The sequence below is a fragment of the Theropithecus gelada genome, chromosome 13 (assembly GCF_003255815.1).
Source record: "Theropithecus gelada isolate Dixy chromosome 13, Tgel_1.0, whole genome shotgun sequence".
In the NCBI taxonomy this organism is placed as follows: Eukaryota; Metazoa; Chordata; class Mammalia; order Primates; family Cercopithecidae; genus Theropithecus; species Theropithecus gelada.
This window is the reverse complement of record NC_037681.1, coordinates 88,702,199-88,723,780: the sequence shown is the minus strand read 5'-3', so window position 1 is coordinate 88,723,780 and position 21,582 is coordinate 88,702,199. Positions and strand designations below refer to the sequence as shown.

Sequence of the window (21,582 nt, the reverse complement as noted above, 5' to 3'; positions counted from 1 at the left end):
ACAGTGAGGGCCCTGGAAAAGCTCCCGGGAAAGTAAAAATCCAAAGTTTCAGTAACTAAGATTTCTTTCCTGGTTAAATACACTCAACCTGTATTTGGGCTGAGTGTTGGCCGGGTACAAACGTAGACAAAGGTTCCCAGAGTGCCGCCGCAATCCTCTCCCACAACATGGCCCTGAGCTACTCATTTTGAGATTTGCCTTTAGAGAAGAGTGAAGGAGCGGGGGCGTGGCGAGCAGCGTGAGATCATCGGAAAGCGCCCCTCGGCGCGGGCACAGCCGGCGCGTCATTGTCGTCATCGTTGCCCGACCGCTTTCCGGGAGACTGTAGTCGAAGGCCCTGAGGTATTTTTCAAAGTTGTACTTTCAGCTTTTCTCCTCCTCCTGTTTAACTCCGCTTTTCCTCTCCTGGGATTCCCCTGTAATCCTCTGGGCAGACTGAGAGAATCGGAGTTTGGCTGCATAGCCTTCCAGGAATGCAGTGTCTCACAGCTCTTCGCTGGGGCAGCATTGCTGCAGGTCCCCCACTTCCGCTTGTTTTGGGGCTGCTTGCAGGCTTTGGCTTACCCCAGCCCCTCATTTCTCTCTCTTGCTCCGGTCTTTCTCTTTCTCTTCGTTTGTTAACCACCCCCTTCTCAAATCTTGGAAGACGAAAAAATTAAAAACAACAACAACAACAAAAACATGACTTCACAATTTTCAGCTGTCTTCAAATCTTGCGTAAGGAGAGAGGCTAAAGTGGGACGTCTAGGGGAGTCACTTTACTGTGTTAGCTCCGTTTATCATTCACATTCACAGACTGCCTGCCGCTGCAGTATTAGCCCGTCTGAGATAGTGGGCTAATTTCGACCTTTAGCTGAAATCTGTGGTGGGTAATCCAAGAGAGCAGTTTTTCTTGATGACCCGGGAAAGTTCAGTGTAACTAAAACTTGCTTGAAAATACCTTTAATGTCTTCATGTTTGCTGAATACAATTCAGTTTTGGCTTGATACAGACGTATTTGTCGCAATGAGATGTCTGCTCTCCCCTTATTAACCCATTGGTACTGTCTGATGGTAGAACCAAGACTTAACCGTGATTTTTAAAAAAATTAAATTTAAAATTTTTGTGGTTACATAGTAGGTGTATATATTTATGGGGTACACGAGATGTTTTGATACAGGCAGGCAATGTGTAATAATCACATGGAAAATGGGGCATCCATCCCTTCAGGCACTTACCCTTTGTGTTACAAACAATCCAATTATACTTTTAGTTATTTAACCCTGTATTTTTGATTCAAAATTAACAGATTAGCCCTATCGAAGTACAGAGAAATATTTGCATTTAGTGGAAATGATAGAACTCATTGTTTTGTTGAAAGATAATGATAAGTGTGAATAATGGTTTTTCAAAATAAAACAAAATTCTCAGTCAAAAGATACTACAGCTGCCTTCAGTTAGCTGTGTTGTATGTATCACAGTTCAGAAGTAATGCAATTTTTTTCTTAACTGCTTTTACCTTTTCAAATGGCTCTTCATATGTATTATCTCAGCTCTGTTTCCAAACAGTTGACCCTTCAAGCATAGCTCTACATAGTCCACAATGGATTAGAGTATTTGATAACTTTCACTTTTGGTAAAATACTATCTAATTATCGAGTGCTGAGCCAGGCCCTGTTCTAATGGCTTTTATCTATATTATTTATTTAATCTATGCAGCAACCCCATATACTGTTATTTCAGAAATGAGGTGATTGTAATAAGCCACTTCCATATGTTTTGGGAGGTAATTTTGCTGCTTGATCGCTGTAATTTTGGAAATGCTTTGAATTAAACACTGAATAGAAGTAAATTTAATCTAATGTAGTTATTCATCTCAATCTTGAGCAATATCCTCATAATTTATATACTCCTCTATTATTAGACTTCTGGATACATTTATTTTTAGATGTTAATATCTTTTTTAGAAAAGGAAGAAGTCTGTATGTACTCAGAAATTGTACTGTGAGACTGAAGGAGAGTCACAGACAATACTAACATGGAGTCACTGTTTGCCCAAGACAGCAATATTTATTGAGAACTTGTGTGTACATTTCATTGTTATTTTCTCCTGAGATAATGCAGTGCAAAAAAGCCATTCCAGTAATTCATTACGAGTGATAGAATTCTGGTGCAGCAACAGCAAGTGGCTCTGAAGTTCCCAAACACAATCATGTTGGATTTATTCTCAAGCTTAGTTCATAACTGTGTATAATTATTTGGTGTAGAGATGGGAAGAGCCCCAGAACGTACATGATCATATGTTTGTTTGGATCCATGTGGTGACTTTCTAGTATCTGTAAGCTCAAACTGTAATCTGATATTAAGAGTTTCCAAAATTAGGTCTTAGGTTACTTTGGTTGGTTTTAGTTAGTTAACAAATAGTTGCTAAATACCTAATACATGACAAGACATTATGTTAGTGATGTGTTCAAAATGTACCTCGACATGAATCTTACCTTGAGGAATAGCCCAGTGAGTAAATAACCAATGGAAAGGTAAGAGCAGAGGAGTGACATGATCTGACTTAGGTTTATTTTATTTTACTTTATGTTTTATTTTGTTTTACTTTATTGTCTGTTCTTTTGTTTTCTTTTGTTTCCTTTCCTGCCCTGCCCTGCCCCGCCCCGCCCCACCCCACCTCACCCCACCCACCTCTTTTCTTTTGGAGTCTGGCTCTGTTGCCCAGGCTGGAGTGCAGTGGTGCAATCTCAGCTCACTGCAACCTCCGCCTCCTGGGTTCCAACGATTCTCCTGCCTCAGCCTCCTAAGTAGCTGGGATTACAGGCACGTGTCACCACGCCCGACTAATTTTTTGTGTGTTTTTAGTAGAAATGGGGTTTCACCATGTTGGCCAGGCTGGTCTTGAACTCCTGACCTCAGGTGATCTGCCTGTCTTGGCCTCCCAAAGTGCTGGGATTACAGGCGTCAGCCACTGCGCCTGGCCTGACTTAGGTTTTAATAGAATCTTCTCTGGCCTCTGTGTTAAGAATAGTTTGTTGTGGGGTGGAGTAGGTGAAAACCAGGAGACTAATCATGGAGGTGTTGTAGTTCAGATGAGATGATAACATCTTAATTGGAAAGAAGTGAAGATGGAGAAGCAGTTTAATTTTAGATGTATTTTCTAGGAAAAGCCAATAGAGTTGCTTACAGATTGAAAGTGAATTGTAAGAATAAGGTTATTGTCAAAGTTTGGGGCTTGAGCAACTAGAAGAATGAAATTGCCGTTAACTGAGAAGTAGAAAACTGTGGGAGGGGCAGGTTTGTGGGAAGATTTGGAGTTCAGTTAAGGAGGTGATAAGTTTGTGATGTCTGTTAGTCATCTAAGCGGAGATGTTGAGTAGGCAGTTAAGTATGTTCATTCCGGACTTCAGAGTGGTCATTGCTGGAAACAGACATTTGGGAGTTGTCAGTGAACAGATGGTATTTAAAGTTGTGAGACCAGAGACAGTCGTTAAAAGAGTAAATGTAGGCAGAAAAGAGAAGGGGCACAAGGCCTGAGTCCTTAGGCATTTTAACATTAACAAGTTAGGAAAATGAGGAATAACCACCAAATGAGACAGCCTGAGCAGCCAGTGAGGGACAAGGACAATTTTGAGTCTGGTGTTGTGGAATTTAGAGTAGAGTAATATGTTCAATTTTGTCAGGTGCAGCTGATGGATCGGGTGAAGTGAGGATTGACACCTTTGGATTTATCAAGAACTTGAGGAGTGTTATTGATAGATATGTGATTACGTTAAGTCAAGCATATAGTTGCACAGCAGTGTGATAACTGTATTACAGTTATATTCAGAGAAACTTGGGAGCAAAGAGGAAGAAGAGACTACTTTTGTTTGGGAGGTATGGACACCTTTATAGAGGAGGGAGCATTTGATGTGGGTTTTAAAGGATTGATAGGCCAAGAAAATGGAGACAGTTATGAAGAGGAGGTTGATATGATTTGGGTGTGTGTCTCCTCCAGATCTCTTGTTGAAATGTGACTTCCAGTGTTGGAGGTAGGCCCGGTGGGAGATATTTGGGTCATGGAGGCAGACTGAATGTCTTGGTTTTGTCCTTGAGGTAATGAGTTGAGTTCTCACTCTGTTAGTTCACTACTAGTGCTGGTTGTTTAAAAGAGCATGGAAGCTCCTCTTCTCTCTCTTGCCGCTTCTCCTGCCATGTCACATGTCTGCTCCCCCTTTATCTCACCAAAAGCAGATGCTGGTACTGTGCTTGTTGTGTAGCCTGCAGAACTGGGAGCCAAATCTAACCTCTTTTCTTTATTAAATTACCCAGCCTCAGGTATTCCTGCATAGCAATGCAAAACGGGGGAACACGGGTATTCCAAGTAGAGGGAAAGGGCTATGATAGCACCTCAGTTCCCTTCCTTCATGGTCATATCTCCCAGTTAGCTGTTTTAAAGATGCTTTTGCCAGTCCTCTTTCCTCTGTGGCCATTTGCTAATGCCCCATGTTCGGTAGCTCCAGGCCTACTGAACATTGCTAAGGAAGTTGGAGATTCTAGTCATGTGGAGTAGTGACAGGAACAGAAGTTGAGTGTAACGTTGCTCCAGGCCTACTGAACATTGCTAAGGAAATTGGAGATTCTGGTCACGTGGATTAGTGACAGGAACAGAAGTTGAGTGTGACGTTGGGGAATAGGGTAAAGATGGGAGTTAAGGCTGGAAGGGTTACGGGAATAGACTTTCAGGGAGGAACAAACCTTTTACATTGTATAAAAGATTTTGTCCAGAGAGCATCCTATACAAATCCACTGATGGGATTTGTGAGGGATGCTCCTCCTCCATTCGATTTGAGTTCCATTCTGCCGAGCTTTACCACTTACCAGCCCTGTGACCTGTTTCTGTTGTGCCATCTGTAAAGTGAAGCTAATTTTAGTGCCCAGTTGTAAAGTTGTGAGAACTCTCTTCGCCCGCACTACAGTTTTTGTCTGCTTAACTCGTCTCTGTCATCGAGTGCTTTCTTGAGGAAGCATTCTGTCTTCCCTCAGATTAAGTCATGTCCACTATCTCATAGCACAATTTATTTCTTCATATTACTGTTGTAATTTTATATTTCCGTGATTCTTTGATTAGTGTCTATCATCCACACTAAACAGTAAGTACAGAGCAGGCAAGTTTTTGCTTACTATTATCTTCCAAGCATCAGGGCTGCCTATCATAGAGGCTAGTTAAATATCTATTGAATAAGAGAGTCGTTAGAGGCTGGCATGTGGTAAATGCTCAGTAAATATTATTCATTTACATGACATTGTGCAATAAGTGCTGAGGAGGTATCAGGGATAAATAAAGGAACTGTCAGGCAACTGACAGAGGACCTGTTGAGGTTGGGTAGCATTAATTTATGTCTTTTGTGAATTTCGTTAGGAATGAATGTTCAGTAGGCCTAGAGCTAGAATGTTTGCGTAGGGGGCAGGAAGAGAAGATGAGAACTTGCAAAAGCATCTTTAAACCAGTTGACTGGGATGTTTAGCCATGTAGCAAGCAGGCCAGAGGAGGCTTTTGTACCATGAGAATAGAGGAAAATAGCCACTTGGTGGCTAGACAATTTAGGGGTAGAAAAAACATTTATATGGTTCTTTGAATGTAATAGTGGTAAAGAACGTAGGTTTAATTGTTGCTGCTAAGTAGGGGGAAATGACATTTTTATCTGGTATGTTTGAGAATAAAGTAAATTTCAAAATTTGAGATGATTGAAGTTTTTATAAGCTTAAGTATTATGTTACATATCTTGTAATTCAGAGAGTGTAACAAAATGTACTTCCTCACTTTCTTGCATTTTGTTTCCCAGAAGTGACCACAGTTGACAGCTTCTTTTGGATCCTTTAAGAAAACTTATATGCATATACCATACAAATATGCCTCCATACTCATATTTATTTTCTTCAAAATAAATAGGATGGCCTGGGTATGGTGGCTCACACCTCTAATCCCAGCACTGTGGGAGGCTGAGGCGGGCAGATCACCTGAGGTCAGGAGTTTGAGACCAGCCTGGCCAACGTGGTGAAACCTCATCTCTACTAAAAATACAAAAAAAAAAAAAAAAAAAAAAGTAGCCAGGCATGGTGGTGGATGCCTGAAATCCCACCTACTTGGGAGGCTGAGGCAGGAGAATCACTTGAACCCAGTAGGGGAGGTTGCAGTGAGTTGAGATCGCACCACTGAACTCCAGCCTGGGCAACAGAAACGAAACTTCATCTCAAATAAATAAATAAATAGGATGTATTATACATGATGTTCTTCAACTTTTGTTCATTTAATATATCTTAGGAATCTTTCTAAGCTGTACCTCGTACCTTTTCACTACTGCAGAGTATTCTAATAGGCGGGCATACCATAATTTATTTAACCAGGTTCTAATAATGGATGTGTGGGTTGTTCTGTTTTTTTTTTTTTTTTTTTGAGGCGGAGTCTCGCTCTGTCACCCAGGCTGAAGTGCAGTGGCCAGATCTCGGCTCACTGCAAGCTCCGCCTCCCGGGTTCACGCCATTCTCCTGCCTCAGCCTCCCGAGTAGCTGGTACTACAGGCGCCCGCCACCTCACCCGGCTAGTTTTTTTTGTAATTTTTTAGTAGAGACGGGGTTTCACCGTGTTAGCCAGGATGGTCTCGATCTCCTGACCTCATGATCCGCCCGTCTCGGCCTCCCAAAGTGCTGGGATTACAGGCTTGAGCCACCGCGCCCGGCCCGGTTGTTCTGTTTTAAAGTTTACTGTTTTAAAGATCATTGCAGTGGAAGTCCTTAAACATTATCTTGCGTTAAAATATACTTTGAGAAGTAAAATTGCTAGGTCAAAGGAGGTGTACGTAGGTGATTTTGAAGCATGGTGCAGATTGCCCCACAAAAATGCTAAACTAATTTATACCCTGACTAATAGTGAATGGGAGGCTGTTCTCAGCTCACCTTTGTCCATTTTAGTACTATTAATCTCTTTAATTTTTAAAATGGCATCAAATTCTAGCAATTTATGTTTCCTTAATTATCAGTAAGGTTGAGTAGCTTTCTTTATGCTTATTGGTCATCTGGATTATTTGTGAACTGTTGATTTTCTTTGCCCATTTTTCTTTTCGATTGTGTGTACTTTTTTTTGTTGTTGTTAAATTGATTCATAGAGGCTTAAAAAAATCTTTGTGTTGCATATGTCTTTTTTTAGTTTTTTATTTGGCGTTACTCTTGGGTGTTTATTTATTTGTTTATTTTGCCTACATTTTTAAGGGACAGGTAAAAATACAAGAAATTAGGATTTTTTTTTTTTTTTTTAAAGAAGGGAATTTGCTGGAATCAGTGTCTCACACCTGTAATCCCAGCAGTTTGGGAGGGTGAGGTGGGCGGATCACAAGGTCAGGATTTTGAGACAGCCTGGCCAACATGGTGAAACCCTGTCTCTCCTAAAAAAGTACAAAAATTAGCTGGGCATGGTGGTGTGCACCTGTAATCCCAGCTACTCGGGAGGCTGAAGCAGGAGAATTGCTTGAACTTAGGAGGCAGAGGTCGCAGTGAACTGAGATTGAGCCACTGCCTGGGCAAGAGAGCAAGACTCTACCTCAAAAGAAAAAAAAAAAAATAAGGAATTTGTGATACTCTTGAAATAAATAGACACTTCAGAATGTCAGCCTTTTGTTGGAAGTGTTAGTAATACAAACCTCATTTGAGACTATATGTTCAGCAACTATCACAGATGTAGTGAGCACCCAGTAACCTTCCTCTTCCTCACCCCAGTTATATCTGGAATTGAAATGAGATATAATGGAGCTGCTTAAATATTCTAGATGACACCTTCTCTTTAGTTATTCCCCTATATATGAACTGAGTTGTATTCTAAAAGCTAGTTTGTGGTTAGCCATCTAATTTCACTGTGGAAATAATGTACATAAGGTTCTTATCTTTTCTCTCAAAGTTGTAATAATTCGTGGAGGCTACTTTTTTTTTTTTAAAGCAAATTCAAAATGTTACGTAATTTTACCCCTCTATACTTCAGTGTGCATCCTCAAAAGATGGGGAAATTTTCTTATATAACTGTAATGCTGTTATCATAGATGACAGAATTATCAATAATCTGTTGGTGTCATCTAATACTTGGTCCATGTTCAGATTTCTTTCTCACAGAACTATCTTTTTATGCTTGGTTTATTTGAATCAAGATCCAAACAAGGTCTATGTATTTCATTTGGTTGTTATGTCTCTTAAATCTCTTCAATCTCTTCTTCCTCTTTCTTCCCCCATTTTTTTTTTGCTTCATGCCATTGACTTGTTATAGAAACCTGATCAGTTGTCCTGTAGAGTACTGTGTTTCTCACTCCATATTTGTTTGCTTTCTTGTGGTGTTAATTTGTTCCTCTATCCTTTATATTTCCTGTAAAATGGAAGTTAGCTCTGTAGGCTTAATTGTTCAGATTCAGCTTTTTTGGGAGTTGGAAATGCTTTGCAGATGGTGCTGTGTATGTTATATTGGCTCGCATCAGGAGGTTCATAATATGTGTGTTTCACCTACTTTTAGTGATCTATTGGTGGTCATTGCCTAAACCTATAATTTCATTAGGGGTTGCAAAGTCGTGATTCTTTTTTAAGTTGTCGTTTCTTCTACATTTGTTAGCTAGAATTTGAAGTCTAGTTCTGTTACTTGGGAGCCTGATAATCAAAATAACAAGCTTGTTGTGGAAAAGTATTGTCAGAGCAATAATATTTGTGATGCCAGGAATACATCTTAGTGCAATAGTCTTTTTTTTTAAAGGGCTGCAGGCGTTGCTCCGTTGCCCAGGCTGGAGTGCAGTAGTGTAATTATAGCTTACTGCAGCCTCGAACTCCTGGACTCAAGTGATTCTCTCACCTCAGCCTCCTGAGTAGCTAGGACTACAGGTGCATGCCATCATGCCCAGCTAATTAAAAATATTTTCTGTTTTAGAGATGGATCTGTCTGTGTTTCCCAGGTTGGTCTTGAACTCCTGGGCTTAAGTGATCCTCCTGTCAGTCTCCCAAAGTGTTGGAATTACAGGTGTGAGCCATGGTGCCTGGCTGTGATTGTCTTTTTAATGTTTCAAGTTGGTTTGGCTGTAGCCCACAGATACTCAGTCAAACATGAATGTAGGTGTTGCTGTGAAAGTATTTCGAAGCCATGATTAAAATCCATAATCTATTGAGTAAGGGAGATTATTCTAAATAATCTGGGTGGGCCTGATTCAATGAGTTGAAAGGCTTTAGAAGCAGAGCCGAGGTTTCCCTGACCCAAAAGAAGAAATTCCACTTGTAGACAGCAGTTTCAGCTAGTAGCCAAGAGGTCCAGCATGAGTTCCTTCCTTGATAGCTTGCCGTATGTAAACCAGTTTCTTGCCATAACTCTGTTAATACGTATCTCCTACTGGTTCTGCTTCTCTAGTTGAAACCTGACTGGTGCAAAGGGTAACTCCTCTAATGCTCCTGTTCTCTAGCTAAATGGGGTGGGAAGTGGTAATAAGGGTCAGAGAACCTACGTTGTTTAGGGTAACCATATAATTTTTTGTTCAAACTGGGACAAGAAAGAAAGGAGCTGAGTTGATGGCAAGCTGGGACAAGTTGATGGCAAACTGGGACAAGAAAGAAAGGAGCTGAGTTGGTGGCAAGCTGAAACAACAGGCATAAGGTGGAACTGTCTTGGGCAAATTGAGAGATACAGTCACCTTGTGTGTCAGCCATTGGGGATACAACAGGAACATGACACAGCCCCCCCCTCAAGGAACTTGTAGTCAAAAGGGAAGTCAAGTAAATAAAAATACATTAAGAGATAGTGTTTTAAGTGACATGACAGCTTATAGTTGTTATATTTGTCCAGACAGAGAGCATAGAAGGAGAGCATGCAGAGAAGTCTTCACTGGCCGAACTGAACTATTTTTTACCTCCAAAGATAAGCAGGATTTGAACAAAGTGGAGTTGGAAGGGCGTTTCAGGCTTAGAGTGTCACACAGGTCAAAGTTGAGAGTGAGAGAGCATGGCACATTTGGAAAACTGCCATCATGGCCACAGCTCTAGGATTCAAAGAGGGGAGCCATGAAAGATGAGGTTAGGCAGACAAGCAAGGGCCACATCATAATGGGCCTTGCATCTATGCTGAGAGGTTTGGAACTATCTTCCATGTGGTAGGGAACTGTTGCAGAATTTTAAACAGAGGAGTACCATGACCAGACTGTTTAAAGCATATTTTGTAATATTCTAGAACTGGGAGTGGAGAAAAATTGATAGTAGGGACACTACTCAAAGACTGTTGAAATAATCTAGCCCGTGAGAATGGAGGAAAGCTTGTGGTGTGAGGAGATTAAGGAAGCCATATTGCCAGGACTGATTGGATTTGGGGTGCCTCCCAGGTTTCTGCCTGGATTGGCCACCCTGAAGTGGAGAATTGAAGAAAAGAGGTAGCTGATGACTTCAGTTCTGTATGTGATGCTATGCACTCTTCTTTTCTGCTATCGGTACTTTGGCTTCTGTATAACCAGTGAGAAGAGGGACTGAGTGGCAGTAACAGCTGTTAGGGTTACTGGGCAGCATCCCCCCAACCCAGATCCTTAGTCTCAGCCACACCCTACTGAGTGGTGAAGAGAAGCAAGTTTTCTCACGCCCTCTCCGTCTGTCTCTACCTCTGCAGCCAGTGTTTTAGAAGGAGTGTGTGGAAGGGCGAGGAGTACCTATAGAACCCGGGAGGAGGGTGAGGAGCAGAGCTGGGTGAGTTATTTTCTTCTTTGGAAATTTTAACATGTATAACCTTAGGCATGTTCTTTAACTTCATTGTGGCTCAGTTTCTTCATCTGTGAGGTTTGGATGAACAAGTGCATGTGGAATGCTTAGAATAGTGCCTGGCACATAATCAGTGCTATTCAGGTGTTTGCTGCTGATACCATAGAGTCATTGCTTGATCCTGGGGTCAGAGTAGCTAAGGGGATGGAGGGAAATTTCTGCGCTTTTTCTTTGGAAGGAATAAATATTCAGCAACTGCCTATATAAAATGTTAGTAGAAATCACTTGAATTAGGAGGAATTTCTCATAATAGAAGAGCCTTTATTTTTTAGTCCCCCTTGCCTTTTCTAACAACAAATATCTGCTTGTTTATTGGGGCTTAGGGATAGGGAATAATTGCAGGAAAAATCTCTACTGTGTTCTTCTGAAGAAAGGAAATGTTTTCTAATAGGAAAATTTGATGAAAAAATTCACATTTAAATAAAGACCTTTTGTGTTTTTAAAAAATACATACAGTATTTGTTAAAAGCCAAAATACTTTATTGTGCCTTTATTTAAATGTTTTTTATTAAAAATTTAATATGTGCTTTTTGAAATAAAATATAAACAATGAAGAATGAAGAGTTAAAAAAATGGGTCTGCTTTGAACCTATTCCCTAATCCTTGTCTCTTTTCAGAGAAAATGTCTGTTTTTTGTATGCTCCCTCCAGACTTTTTTCTACATGTATGTATATAGCTTTTTTTTTTTAAAGCCAAATGGCATATATTAGGCACATTATGTGTTATATACAATGTTCTCTGTTCTCTTTTTCCTTCTTATTGTGTGTCACTATATATAGATTTACTTCTTTATTTTTAGAAGACATGTAATATTCTCAAGGATGAATATGCTGTAATTCATTTAACTGTTTCCCTGTCGATGAATATCTAGATTATTTCCAATATTTTGTTATAGTTTATTTCAACAAATGTTTATTGACTGTCAGGCAGTGCTTGTGAACAAATCACAAAAATTCCTGCTCTCATGTAGTTGCCTTTTGGAGGTAGACTGGCAACAAATAAATACATGTTAGTTGATATAGAGGAATGTAAGGTGGGGAAGGAGATAGGGAGTGAGGGGGAGTGGTGTGCATTTTAAAATGGGGTGGTTAGGAGAGAGATACCAATAGGTAACATTTGAGTGGAGATCTGGTGAAGGTAACATAATAAGCTCTGAAGGTGTTGGTAAGGGAGGAAGAGAGGAATAGAGTATTCTAGGAAGGAGAGAAGTCCAAAGGGAAGTAGGCATGTGCCTGTTGTCATGGGGGAAGAACAATGAGGCTATTGTGGCTGGAGTGAAATAAGCAAGGGAGAGTGGGAGATGAAGTCACAGAAGGTGATGGGGAGTCAGGGCAAATTGTGTTGAACTTTTTGAACCCACTGTAAGGATTTTTAAAAGATAAATATTTATTTTTTTTTGATTTAAAAAATAGAGTTGGGGTCTCGCTGTGTTGCCCAGGTTGGTCTCGAACTCCTGGGCTCAAGCTATCCTCCTGCCTTGGCCTCCCAAAGTGCTGGGTTTACAGGCATGAGCCACCTTGTCGGGCCCACTGTAAGGATTTTTGTCTTATTTCGAATGAGGTGACAGGCCTTTGGAAATTTCTGAGCAGAAGCATGGCATAGTCTGATTTACATTTTGAATCATCTCTCTATATTCTTGATAATAGACTTTGGCCAGAAGCAAGAAAGCTATTTAGGAGGGCATTCAGGCATGGTTTGATGGTGGTTTGGACCAGGATAGTAGCAGTAGAGGTGGTAGGACATGGTTAGATTCTGGGTGTGTCTTAAAGATGAAGTGAGAGAGAGTAGTCAAGGATCACTCTGAAATTTTGGGACTGAACAATTGGAAAGTTAGAGTTGCCATGAAATGAAATGATGAAAACCGCAGTAGGCAAGGTTAGGAATCTGGCTTTGGGCAGGTTCCATTCGAGAATTTATTAGACATCCTACCAGAGATACTCAGTATCTCTGTATGAATTTCATATTTACATTCAGCTGAGTATCTCTGCAGCTGGAAATGTAAATATGAATTTCAGTGGAGAGGTCAGGGTTGGAGAAAGAAATGTTGGAGTCTTCAGTTTACTAAAGCAATTTAAAACCCTCAGCTCACCTAGGAGTAAATTAGAGAAGAAAGTCAGGAACAGCATCTGGGCACTTCAAGCTTGGTTAAGGGGCTGAGAATGTGAGAAGGCTGCATCTAAGAGACCAAGAAGGGAGCCAGTGAGATAGAAAGGAAACCAAGAAAACCAAGAGAAGGGAGTCAACAGTGTCACTCAAGGAGAACTGAGAATTGACCATTGAATTTAACCATGTGGCAGTGTGGGTGACCTTGCTAAGTATAATTTTGAGAGAAAAGTAAGGTCATATGTTTGTAAGAGATTTGAGAAAAGATGGAAGGAGAGGAATTAGAGACTTAGTATAAGCACCTCGAAGTCAAGATCTTTTTTTTCTTTTTTTTTTGGTTTCTTTCTTAGATGGAGAAATAAAACATTTAAACTTACAGGTAGTAGTCCAGCAAAGGGACAATTTGATACAAGACAAACTGGAGGAAGTTCAGAGACAAGTTTAAGGAGGACATTTTAATTTATATGCATATGTGCAAGGATTTTTATAGGCTAGATTCTTTTTTTTTTTTTTTTTTTTTTTTTGAGACGGAGTCTCGCCCTGTCGCCCAGGCTGGAGTGCAGTGGCGCGATCTCCACTCACTGCAAGCTCCGCCTCCCGGGTTCAAGCCATTCTCCTGCCTCAGCCTCCAGTATAGCTGGGACTACAGGCGCCCGCCACCTCGCCCGGCTAATTTTTGTATTTTTTTAGTAGAGACGGGGTTTCATCGTGTTAGCCAGGATGGTCTCGATCTCCTGACCTCGTGATCCGCCCGTCTCGGCCTCCCAAAGTGCTGGGATTACAGGCGTGAGCCACGGCGCCCGGCCTATAGGCTAGATTCTTAAAAGGATTTCCTGAGTCAAAGGGTATGTGCATTTTAAAAACCGGTACCAATTTATATTCCACTTTCAGTGTATAACCTTTCTAACACTGAACATTCTTAATCTTTAAAATTATTGCCAATCTGATAGGTGATATCTTCGTTATTTTAATTTGTTTTATTGCTTTCTAGGAACTGTTTATTTAGTCTATCTAATTCTTTGTGATATTTTGTCAGATACTTTCTCCTAGCTGTCTCTTGCCTTTTAACTTTACTTATGGTATCCTTTTACCATGTATGACTTTTCAAAAAAGTTTTTATGTAGTTAAGTTTGTCAGCCATTTCCTTTTATAGCATTTGGGTTTCATTTAGATATAAATATTTGATATAATCTAATATGTTTATACATTTACATTTTTAATTCATTTGGAGTTTATTTTTGTATATGTTAAGAAAAAAGTTTTCCATCTTTCTCTATATTCTTAAACAGCTAAATACCGTAGGAGTTAACTGTTTCTTGAAGGTTTGAAGGAAATTACGTATAAAATCTTCTAGGACTAGAGCCTCTTTGGAGGGTAGGTCTTTGACTACTGTGTAATTCTTTTTCTGTGGTTAATGATCTGTATGGTTTTTATGTACTTCTTTTTAGTTTTGGTAATTGATATCTTCCCAAGAACGTCATTCTTTTCATTTACATTTTCAAATTTATTGGTTCAAAATTCTACATAAAGTGAGGAAATACCAAGTCTTCTTTACAGTATATCCCTATACTTACACCTTTATCTAGGCAATAAATGCTGGAGCTGTCCTTTCACAGATCTGGAGATTAGGTTAGCTATTTTCAGCCCTTAATGGCTCTGTTCTTGGGGATATTTCTAAATTCTCATTCTCTTTTGTTTGTAAGGTTTCTTGGCTTTGTTTCCTGTTTCCAGTCTGATCCCATTTGCTCTTTTTTTTTTTTGTTTGAGAGACAGTCTAACTCTGTTGCCCAGGCTGGAGTGTAGTGGCACAGTCTTGGCTCACTGCGACCTCTGCCTCCAAGGTTCAAGCAATTCTCCTGCCTCAGACTCCCAAGTAGCTGGGAGTACAGGCATGTGCCACCATGCCTGGCTAATTTTTGTATTTTTAGTAGAGACGGGATTTCACCATGTTGGCCAGGCTGGTCTCGAACTCCTGACCTCAGGTCATCTGCCCGCCTCAGCCTCCCAAAGTGCTGGGATTACAGCGTGAGCCACCATGTCCAGCCCAGTTTGCTCTTTAGCTTACAGTTTCTACTGTTAAAGTCTGCTGGTAGATCTGTGCTTTTGTTGGTTTCCAGCATTTTTATTTTCGTGTTTTTATATTTCTTCTGTCATATTGTAGGGATTTGGGGAGGGATAAGAGGCAAATGCATATTTTCAGTTAACCTTTTGAAATTGGAAATCACTTCTTTTCTGTGTAGTTTTCTTATTGCCTTGTTTAATTGCTGGTTGCACAATAGTTGGATAGTAACTTCACAACTCAAGTAGTAATAGATAGACTTCACTTTATTTTTTTAATGAAACCAGATGTCTTAGTGGAATATACTCATTCAGAAGAAATGTTGATATATTGTCACTAAATATTCAAATAGTACTTTTCAAACTTAAAAGTAATCATAACATTTAGAACTGTAAGGGACTTTACAGATCATTAGACCAACTGCCTTATTTTATGGATGAGGAATTTGAGGCCGAGAGAGATTCAGTGATTTATCTCAGGTGACAAAGTTGGTGATCAAGACGGAAAGCCTGAGTCTCTTTACTTCCATTCTGCTATGCTATTTGCTGTCATACACATTCATGCTGTTCTCCTTACCTATGTGATAAAGAGGTATTTCTGTTAATACAATTTTTTTTTTTTATTCTAAAGATGTTACCTATGGCTTAGAATTGCTTCTAAAATTTGGACTTAGATACTTTAATAATACATTGATATAGGTGAATTTTTAAAGTATGGGCTGTCAGAGTATGCACTGGCACAAATGAAAACCATATTGTTTATTTGCCCCAAGTTTCCTCTTTTCTGCTTATGGGCTTTATATGATTTATGGACTCTTTGGATTTCTTATTAATATTTTAAAGAAGCTTAAGGAATATAAATATAAATATATATAGGCTTGAAAAATGATGTCTGTGATACATATTTTAGACCTAATATTTTTACTTTTTTTGTTTAATATAACATGCTCTCAGATCGACACCTATATTTAGAAGGACTGAAATACATATTTTTCTTTAAAAAGTGCTTTGCTTACCATTTCTTTAGCAATCATTAGGAGATCTATTTATCAAACTTTAATTGCTTTGCTAATTCAACAGTTTTTAAAATGTAGGATTTTGATTATTGCTATCTCATGTTTGGTAATCATGTCTTTAGTTCTTTAAAAGTTCTTTAAAAATACAAAAAAATTAGCTGGGCATGGTGGCAATGGGCCTGTAGTCCAGCAACCTGGGAGGCTGAGGTGGGGGGATCCCTTGGGCCCAGCAGGCAGAAGTTGCAGTGAGTGGTGATTGCATTATCCTGGGCGACAGAGAGAGACCCCATCTCAAAACAAAACAAAACAAAAATGTTGAGAGTTTGGTGTGCATAGCATTAGTGGGCTTCGGTTGGTTCTTCTTCCACAGCCCCCAGGAAACTTAAGAAGGGGACAAATTGGAATGTATTTAATCTAGAATTAAATTCTAAAAAGATTTGTTTATCTTCAGGTTTTAACTCTTAGTGTCTTTGAAATACATGGTATGACCTATTGATTTTTTTTTTTTTTTGTAAACTAAAGAACAAGCTCTGTCTCTAATACGAATTCAAAGAATTTAATTTTTTCTAGTCAGCCATAATGGCAGGTGAAGAAATTAATGAAGACTATCCAGTAGAAATTCATGAGTATTTGTCAGCGTTTGAGAATTCCATTGGTGCTGTGGATGAGATGCTGAAGACCATGATGTCTGTTTCTAGAAATGAGTTGTTGCAGAAGGTATTTTAAAAATGTAATTTCCTAAAAATGAATTTCATAAAACAGAGTGCTATTTTATGAAACATGTGGAAGAAGAAACAGATTAATGACCTATGCCCCTTTTCCCCTTTATTTCAATTTTATTAGTGTTTGGGTATTTTTAGGGGGGAAACAAAACACAACTCCAGCCTTAGGAAATAACCTCCTAACTGTGTTTTTAACTTGGTTTTGGAAAAAAAAGGAGCACTCACAGTATTCTTTTTGACAGACTCTATCTTTGACCTTTTAAGTATTACAATGATGTGATCAGGGTTTCTGGAAACCCTATAGGACAAAAACAGTAAATTGACTTTGACAGTCTAAAACAAATCTCATTATGTTTCTTCTGTCTTTGGTATTGCCTAAGCATCTTAGCCTGCTTCTTATACATAAATGCATCATGTACAATGTTTATATTGATAAATTACTTTTGACATACAAAACCCAGATCGTAACTCTCGAAATTAAAATAATTCAAAAGAATTTTTCTTGGGTTGTACACTTTCCTTGTCTAACTAAAGATGATACCCTAAGGTGAAAATTTGTGGACAAAAGTCACTCATTAAGAAAACTTCTTTTTACAAATTATTTTCAGATCATTTGGTTATTGGATTATATGAATTGAAAAAAATTCTTTGATACCTTGTACTTGGTAAAAGTTTAAAATGTTATCAGATGGTGTTCCAAGTTTGTGTATTTTTTTTCTGTCTCACTTTCTCTCTTTCCCCCCTCTCTCTTTTTCTTTTTTAACAGTTGGACCCACTTGAACAAGCAAAAGTGGATTTGGTTTCTGCATACACATTAAATTCAATGTTTTGGGGTATGTGTGTTACTTTGGAATTCATTAGAAAGCAAATTACTTATTGTGTGAAAGATGATTTATTTTTAAAATGCTAACAATTTACATACAATTATACTTAATAACAATTTTAATAGATATTTATTTTTAAATCTGGATGCCAGTGAGCCACACATAGATTTAGTATTACATGGAGATTGAATAATTTAAAGTTTAATTGTTTGTAGGACTTTCCTTTTTTGTGAACAACTAGTTTCTTTAATTGGAATGTTTTAAATTAATACATTCACCATTTTATTCCATGAAATTTTTCTATTTTAGTTTATTTGGCAACTCAAGGAGTTAATGCTAAGGAACATCCAGTAAAACAGGAATTGGTAAGATTTTATTTCTTTTTATTTTATGTGTTTGCTGTTGTATTTCTGAAGTTTGTCACACTACCTTTGTCATACAAATTAGGGAGAACAGAATTTGAGTTGAAATTATGAAAGTGAGCCAGACCTTACTATCTTTGAGTTTTTTTTTCTCTTACCTTTTTCAGATAATTGGTATTCCATATATTATATAAATCTCAGAATGGGAAAATGTTATGATTCTAGTAATTATTTATAACTTACATATTATTTTTCGTATAAATTCTTGAAATCCTGTTTATCTCTAGAACTACTTTTTAAAAAAGAAAAAAACTTCTATACAGTTCTTAAAAGTATATTCTAGTTGATTTACTAGCAAAGACGGGAAAGTTTCTCCCCCCACCTTTTCAATTCCTCCATTAATTCATTTTCTCAGCAGTAAAGAATCCAGTTCAGCAACAAAGCTAAAAGCTTTTTTGGCACCAGCTGTATGTGTACTGTCCAGTAATTCTGCATTAGACATATTTACAACCTGTAATAAATCTTCTAGGTTTGTCTTTGTATTCCATTTAGATGTATAAGTACAGTATATAAGGTCTGGTATCTTGGAGTTTTTGCTGACTTCAAAAATTAAATCAAATCATTCAATTTGAAGAGAAAAATTAGAAATCAAACTTACGGTTACCTTCTTGACTTGGTTTTATGAATAAGAATATTAATAAATTGATTCTTTGTGTTTATAAAATATAAGGCAGATATAGATATGAAATACACTTGACATTGTATTCTTGTTCTCAAGTCTTAGGGTAATTGATATGTATGTTATTTACAACTTAGTAAAGCACTTGGTCATTTATTTTTTAAAAATGAGTAAGCCAGATCTGTTGTGTTCAGTTTTTCAACATGTAGTCTAAGACATTTCCTTCTTTTAAAGTTTTTGCAGGGGGGAAATAAATTTATTTTTAAATAAAACAATTGTGAAAAAATATTTAAAGCAAAAGTGTAAAGCAATATGATATACAGATCTGAAAATAATGGCTTGTATCTGTTTTCAACTTCATAATATGGACTTTACATGCAGTTTCTCTTTTTTCCATTAATATGAAGTTATTTGGAGTACTTGATACTGTCTTTGTGAAAGGACAAGGTCATTTGTTTTCTTTCTACCTCAGAATCTACTTTACGAAGTAGTACGTTAATATTCTAGATAAGGGTTGGTGAATAAAAAGCATGCATAAACCTGTTCCCCTTTTCTGACCTTATGTAGATGATACTAATTGATCACAGACTTAGTATGTGATAGGAAACTTATTTACCGTATATATCACAAATGGGAAAAGTCAGTTTACTCATTCAACAAATATTTGAGGGCTTACTGGGAGGTAGGCATTATTTCCAAGTGAGATGATTCCTCTGTGAATATTGCTGATCCCTGCCCTTGTGGCAGACACCAGACGTATCTAATGGAGAAAAACAATAAACATAATAAACAAATAAGAAATATATATGAATATGTAGTATGTTGGAAAGTTATGGGAACAAAGAAAAAGAGTAGGGTAAGGGGGACTGGAGTGCTTTAATAGGACTGCAGTTTTAAATGCTGAAGTCAGGGCCTCAAAGACAAGGTTAACATTTGAGTAGACTAGAAGGAAGAGAGGGAGTGACTGTGTGGGTAATTGAGGAAATATCTTTCTAGGCAGAGGAATAAGCAGGGCAAAGACCCCAAGGCAGGGTTGATGTGTGTGTGCTGCAGCTAGTATCTACCATTGTAAGCACTGTGCCTTTATTCAGACAGAAATGGGGCGTCACTAGAGAGTGTGGAGCAGAGTTGCCAGTCTTTCACAATGAAAACATTATAAGATTCTGCATTTTTCTGTATATGTTTATGTAACTGTTGATTATTTTAATGATGCTTGTTTTTAAGCAGTGATCAGTTTTTTACTTTGCTATTTTATGGCTCTCCTCAACTTTATTTCTCCATTTGAAGCATAAGAGCCATTTATGCTGATTAATGGTCTCAGAAGATTCAGTGGAACAGCAACAGATTATGTTTCTCATCTTGTAAAGTCTGATTACAACTGTGTATTTTAGTAGAAAATTTCGTGTATTTACCAATCAAAATTATAAAATTGAATAATTTGTATTTTCATTCTTCCTAATGGTTACACTAGATGGTAGCATGAAAAGATAGTTAAGTACTACCTCATGTATTTCCTGTTTAGAAAAATTTCAGGATAGTTTAGTTTGTATTTTGCAAGTATATGAAAGCTCCGGTTTTTTACTTTAGATTCAAAACAGTTAATATATAGATTTGTGTTAATGGTGATTTTAAAAAATGTATAACCACCTAGAATCTTTCAATTCAATGTTTATTTGTGGAGTAATGTCTTAGTGTGATTCTTCCTCTTTGGAAACAGAAGACTTCTGAAATGACTTTTTAACATCTGTCTTTCCCCACCCTCCAACTGTGAACTGCAGGCAAGCAGGGAGCATATTTATCCTATTCATTTGCATTTCCTAGCACCATGCACTGTAATAGGCAATAAATACATATATGTTGAATTTAACCGAGGTGTACAGCATAGTAAAATCTAGTGGTGGCGAACAGCTTAGTAAATCTATTGCCTTTCTTTTTTATCTTTAAGGAAAGAATCAGAGTATATATGAACAGAGTCAAGGAAATAACAGACAAGAAAAAGGCTGGCAAGCTGGACAGAGGTGCAGCTTCAAGATTTGTAAAAAATGCCCTCTGGGAACCAAAACCAAGAAATGCATCAAAAGTTGCCAATAAAGGAAAAAGTAAAAGTTAACTTTTTGGTTTTGATGTACACATATTCAAAAAGTACATCTTTTTTTTTCCCCCTCCACAAAATAATTCTGTGGCAGGACAAGGTTTAAATGTATTTCTTATTGAATTAATATGTAAATTTACAGTAAATATGTAAAGCTAAATACTTTCCTTTCCAAAGGTTGTTATCTTTATTGATTTGCACTGAGGATTTTAACATTGTGATATATTATATATTTATAATTTACCATCTCTTTTGATGAGACTCTTATTTCTTTATATAGGTCAATCTTGCAAGTACCATTTTATAAGCAGCTGTGAAATTTAAGTGAAATGTTCTTTGTAAACATTTGTACTATTTTAAATGAATAATGACCTTATGATGTATGCTATCTGTAGGCCAAAATTATGGGTACATCTGTTTTCACTATATGACATTAAGAAAGCATGAAATGACTTAAATGTTCATTTTTTTCTGTAGTTATTTTATCATGTTTTCATGATTTTAGGAATTACTGCTTTGTTGATATTCAAAGTGTGAAACTAAAACTTTATGGTTGTACTTTAATTCTTGGCATGTTGCCTCTATGTCCCATTTAAAATAAAATACATTCTCATTAACTTTAGATGGGAAATAAGGTTGTATGTTGATGGATGAATTTTGGCATGATGACCATACTCTCTCAATAAAGGCTGAAAATGTTGTATAACTGACCTGTGTATTTTTATCTTTTGAATAAATTTGCCTTCCAAATTAGGAAGATAGGTTTTAGAAGTCACCACAAATAGAGAAATTCATGAGTTTTTGTTCCTGATGCATGGTGTCCACAGTTCTTTTTCATCTCATTTTTTTCAGATTTTTTTATTTCATGTTTTTGAGGCTGTATCAAGTACATACAAGTGTTTTGGAACAACGTCTTGTGTTACATAATGCCACTTAAGCAGATGAGAAGT

The 21,582-nt window shown here is 37.7% G+C and overlaps 1 protein-coding gene across 4 annotated transcripts; it reads left to right on the top strand.

The window, feature by feature from the left end:
* Positions 1 to 271: 271 nt before the first annotated feature.
* Positions 272 to 21,342, top strand: C1D (C1D nuclear receptor corepressor). Of its 4 annotated transcripts, none has more exons than XM_025355047.1 (6): positions 272 to 342; positions 2,024 to 2,028; positions 16,528 to 16,670; positions 17,442 to 17,508; positions 17,809 to 17,864; positions 20,486 to 21,342. In XM_025355047.1, the coding sequence occupies exons 3-6, from the start codon at positions 16,533 to 16,535 to the stop codon at positions 20,648 to 20,650; spliced, it is 426 nt and encodes a 141-aa protein (XP_025210832.1). In that variant the 5' UTR covers positions 272 to 342; positions 2,024 to 2,028; positions 16,528 to 16,532; the 3' UTR covers positions 20,651 to 21,342. The 4 variants fall into 4 exon arrangements, with proteins under 4 accessions (XP_025210832.1, XP_025210829.1, XP_025210828.1 ...); XM_025355044.1 differs by lacking the exon at positions 2,024 to 2,028 and adding an exon at positions 10,628 to 10,704 and having other exon boundaries at positions 275 to 342; positions 16,524 to 16,670; XM_025355043.1 differs by lacking the exon at positions 2,024 to 2,028 and having other exon boundaries at positions 281 to 342; positions 16,524 to 16,670.
* The last annotated feature ends 240 nt before the right edge of the window (positions 21,343 to 21,582 follow it).

Bases quoted from the DNA above. Each gene is read 5' to 3' on its own strand.
- C1D (XM_025355047.1), top strand. From the start codon at position 16,533: ATGGCAGGTGAAGAAATTAATGAAGACTATCCAGTAGAAATTCATGAG. The intron at 16,671-17,441 runs GTATTTTAAAAA...CTTTTTTAACAG, and splicing joins GAAATGAGTTGTTGCAGAAG to TTGGACCCACTTGAACAAGC. The intron at 17,509-17,808 runs GTATGTGTGTTA...TTTCTATTTTAG, and splicing joins ATTAAATTCAATGTTTTGGG to TTTATTTGGCAACTCAAGGA.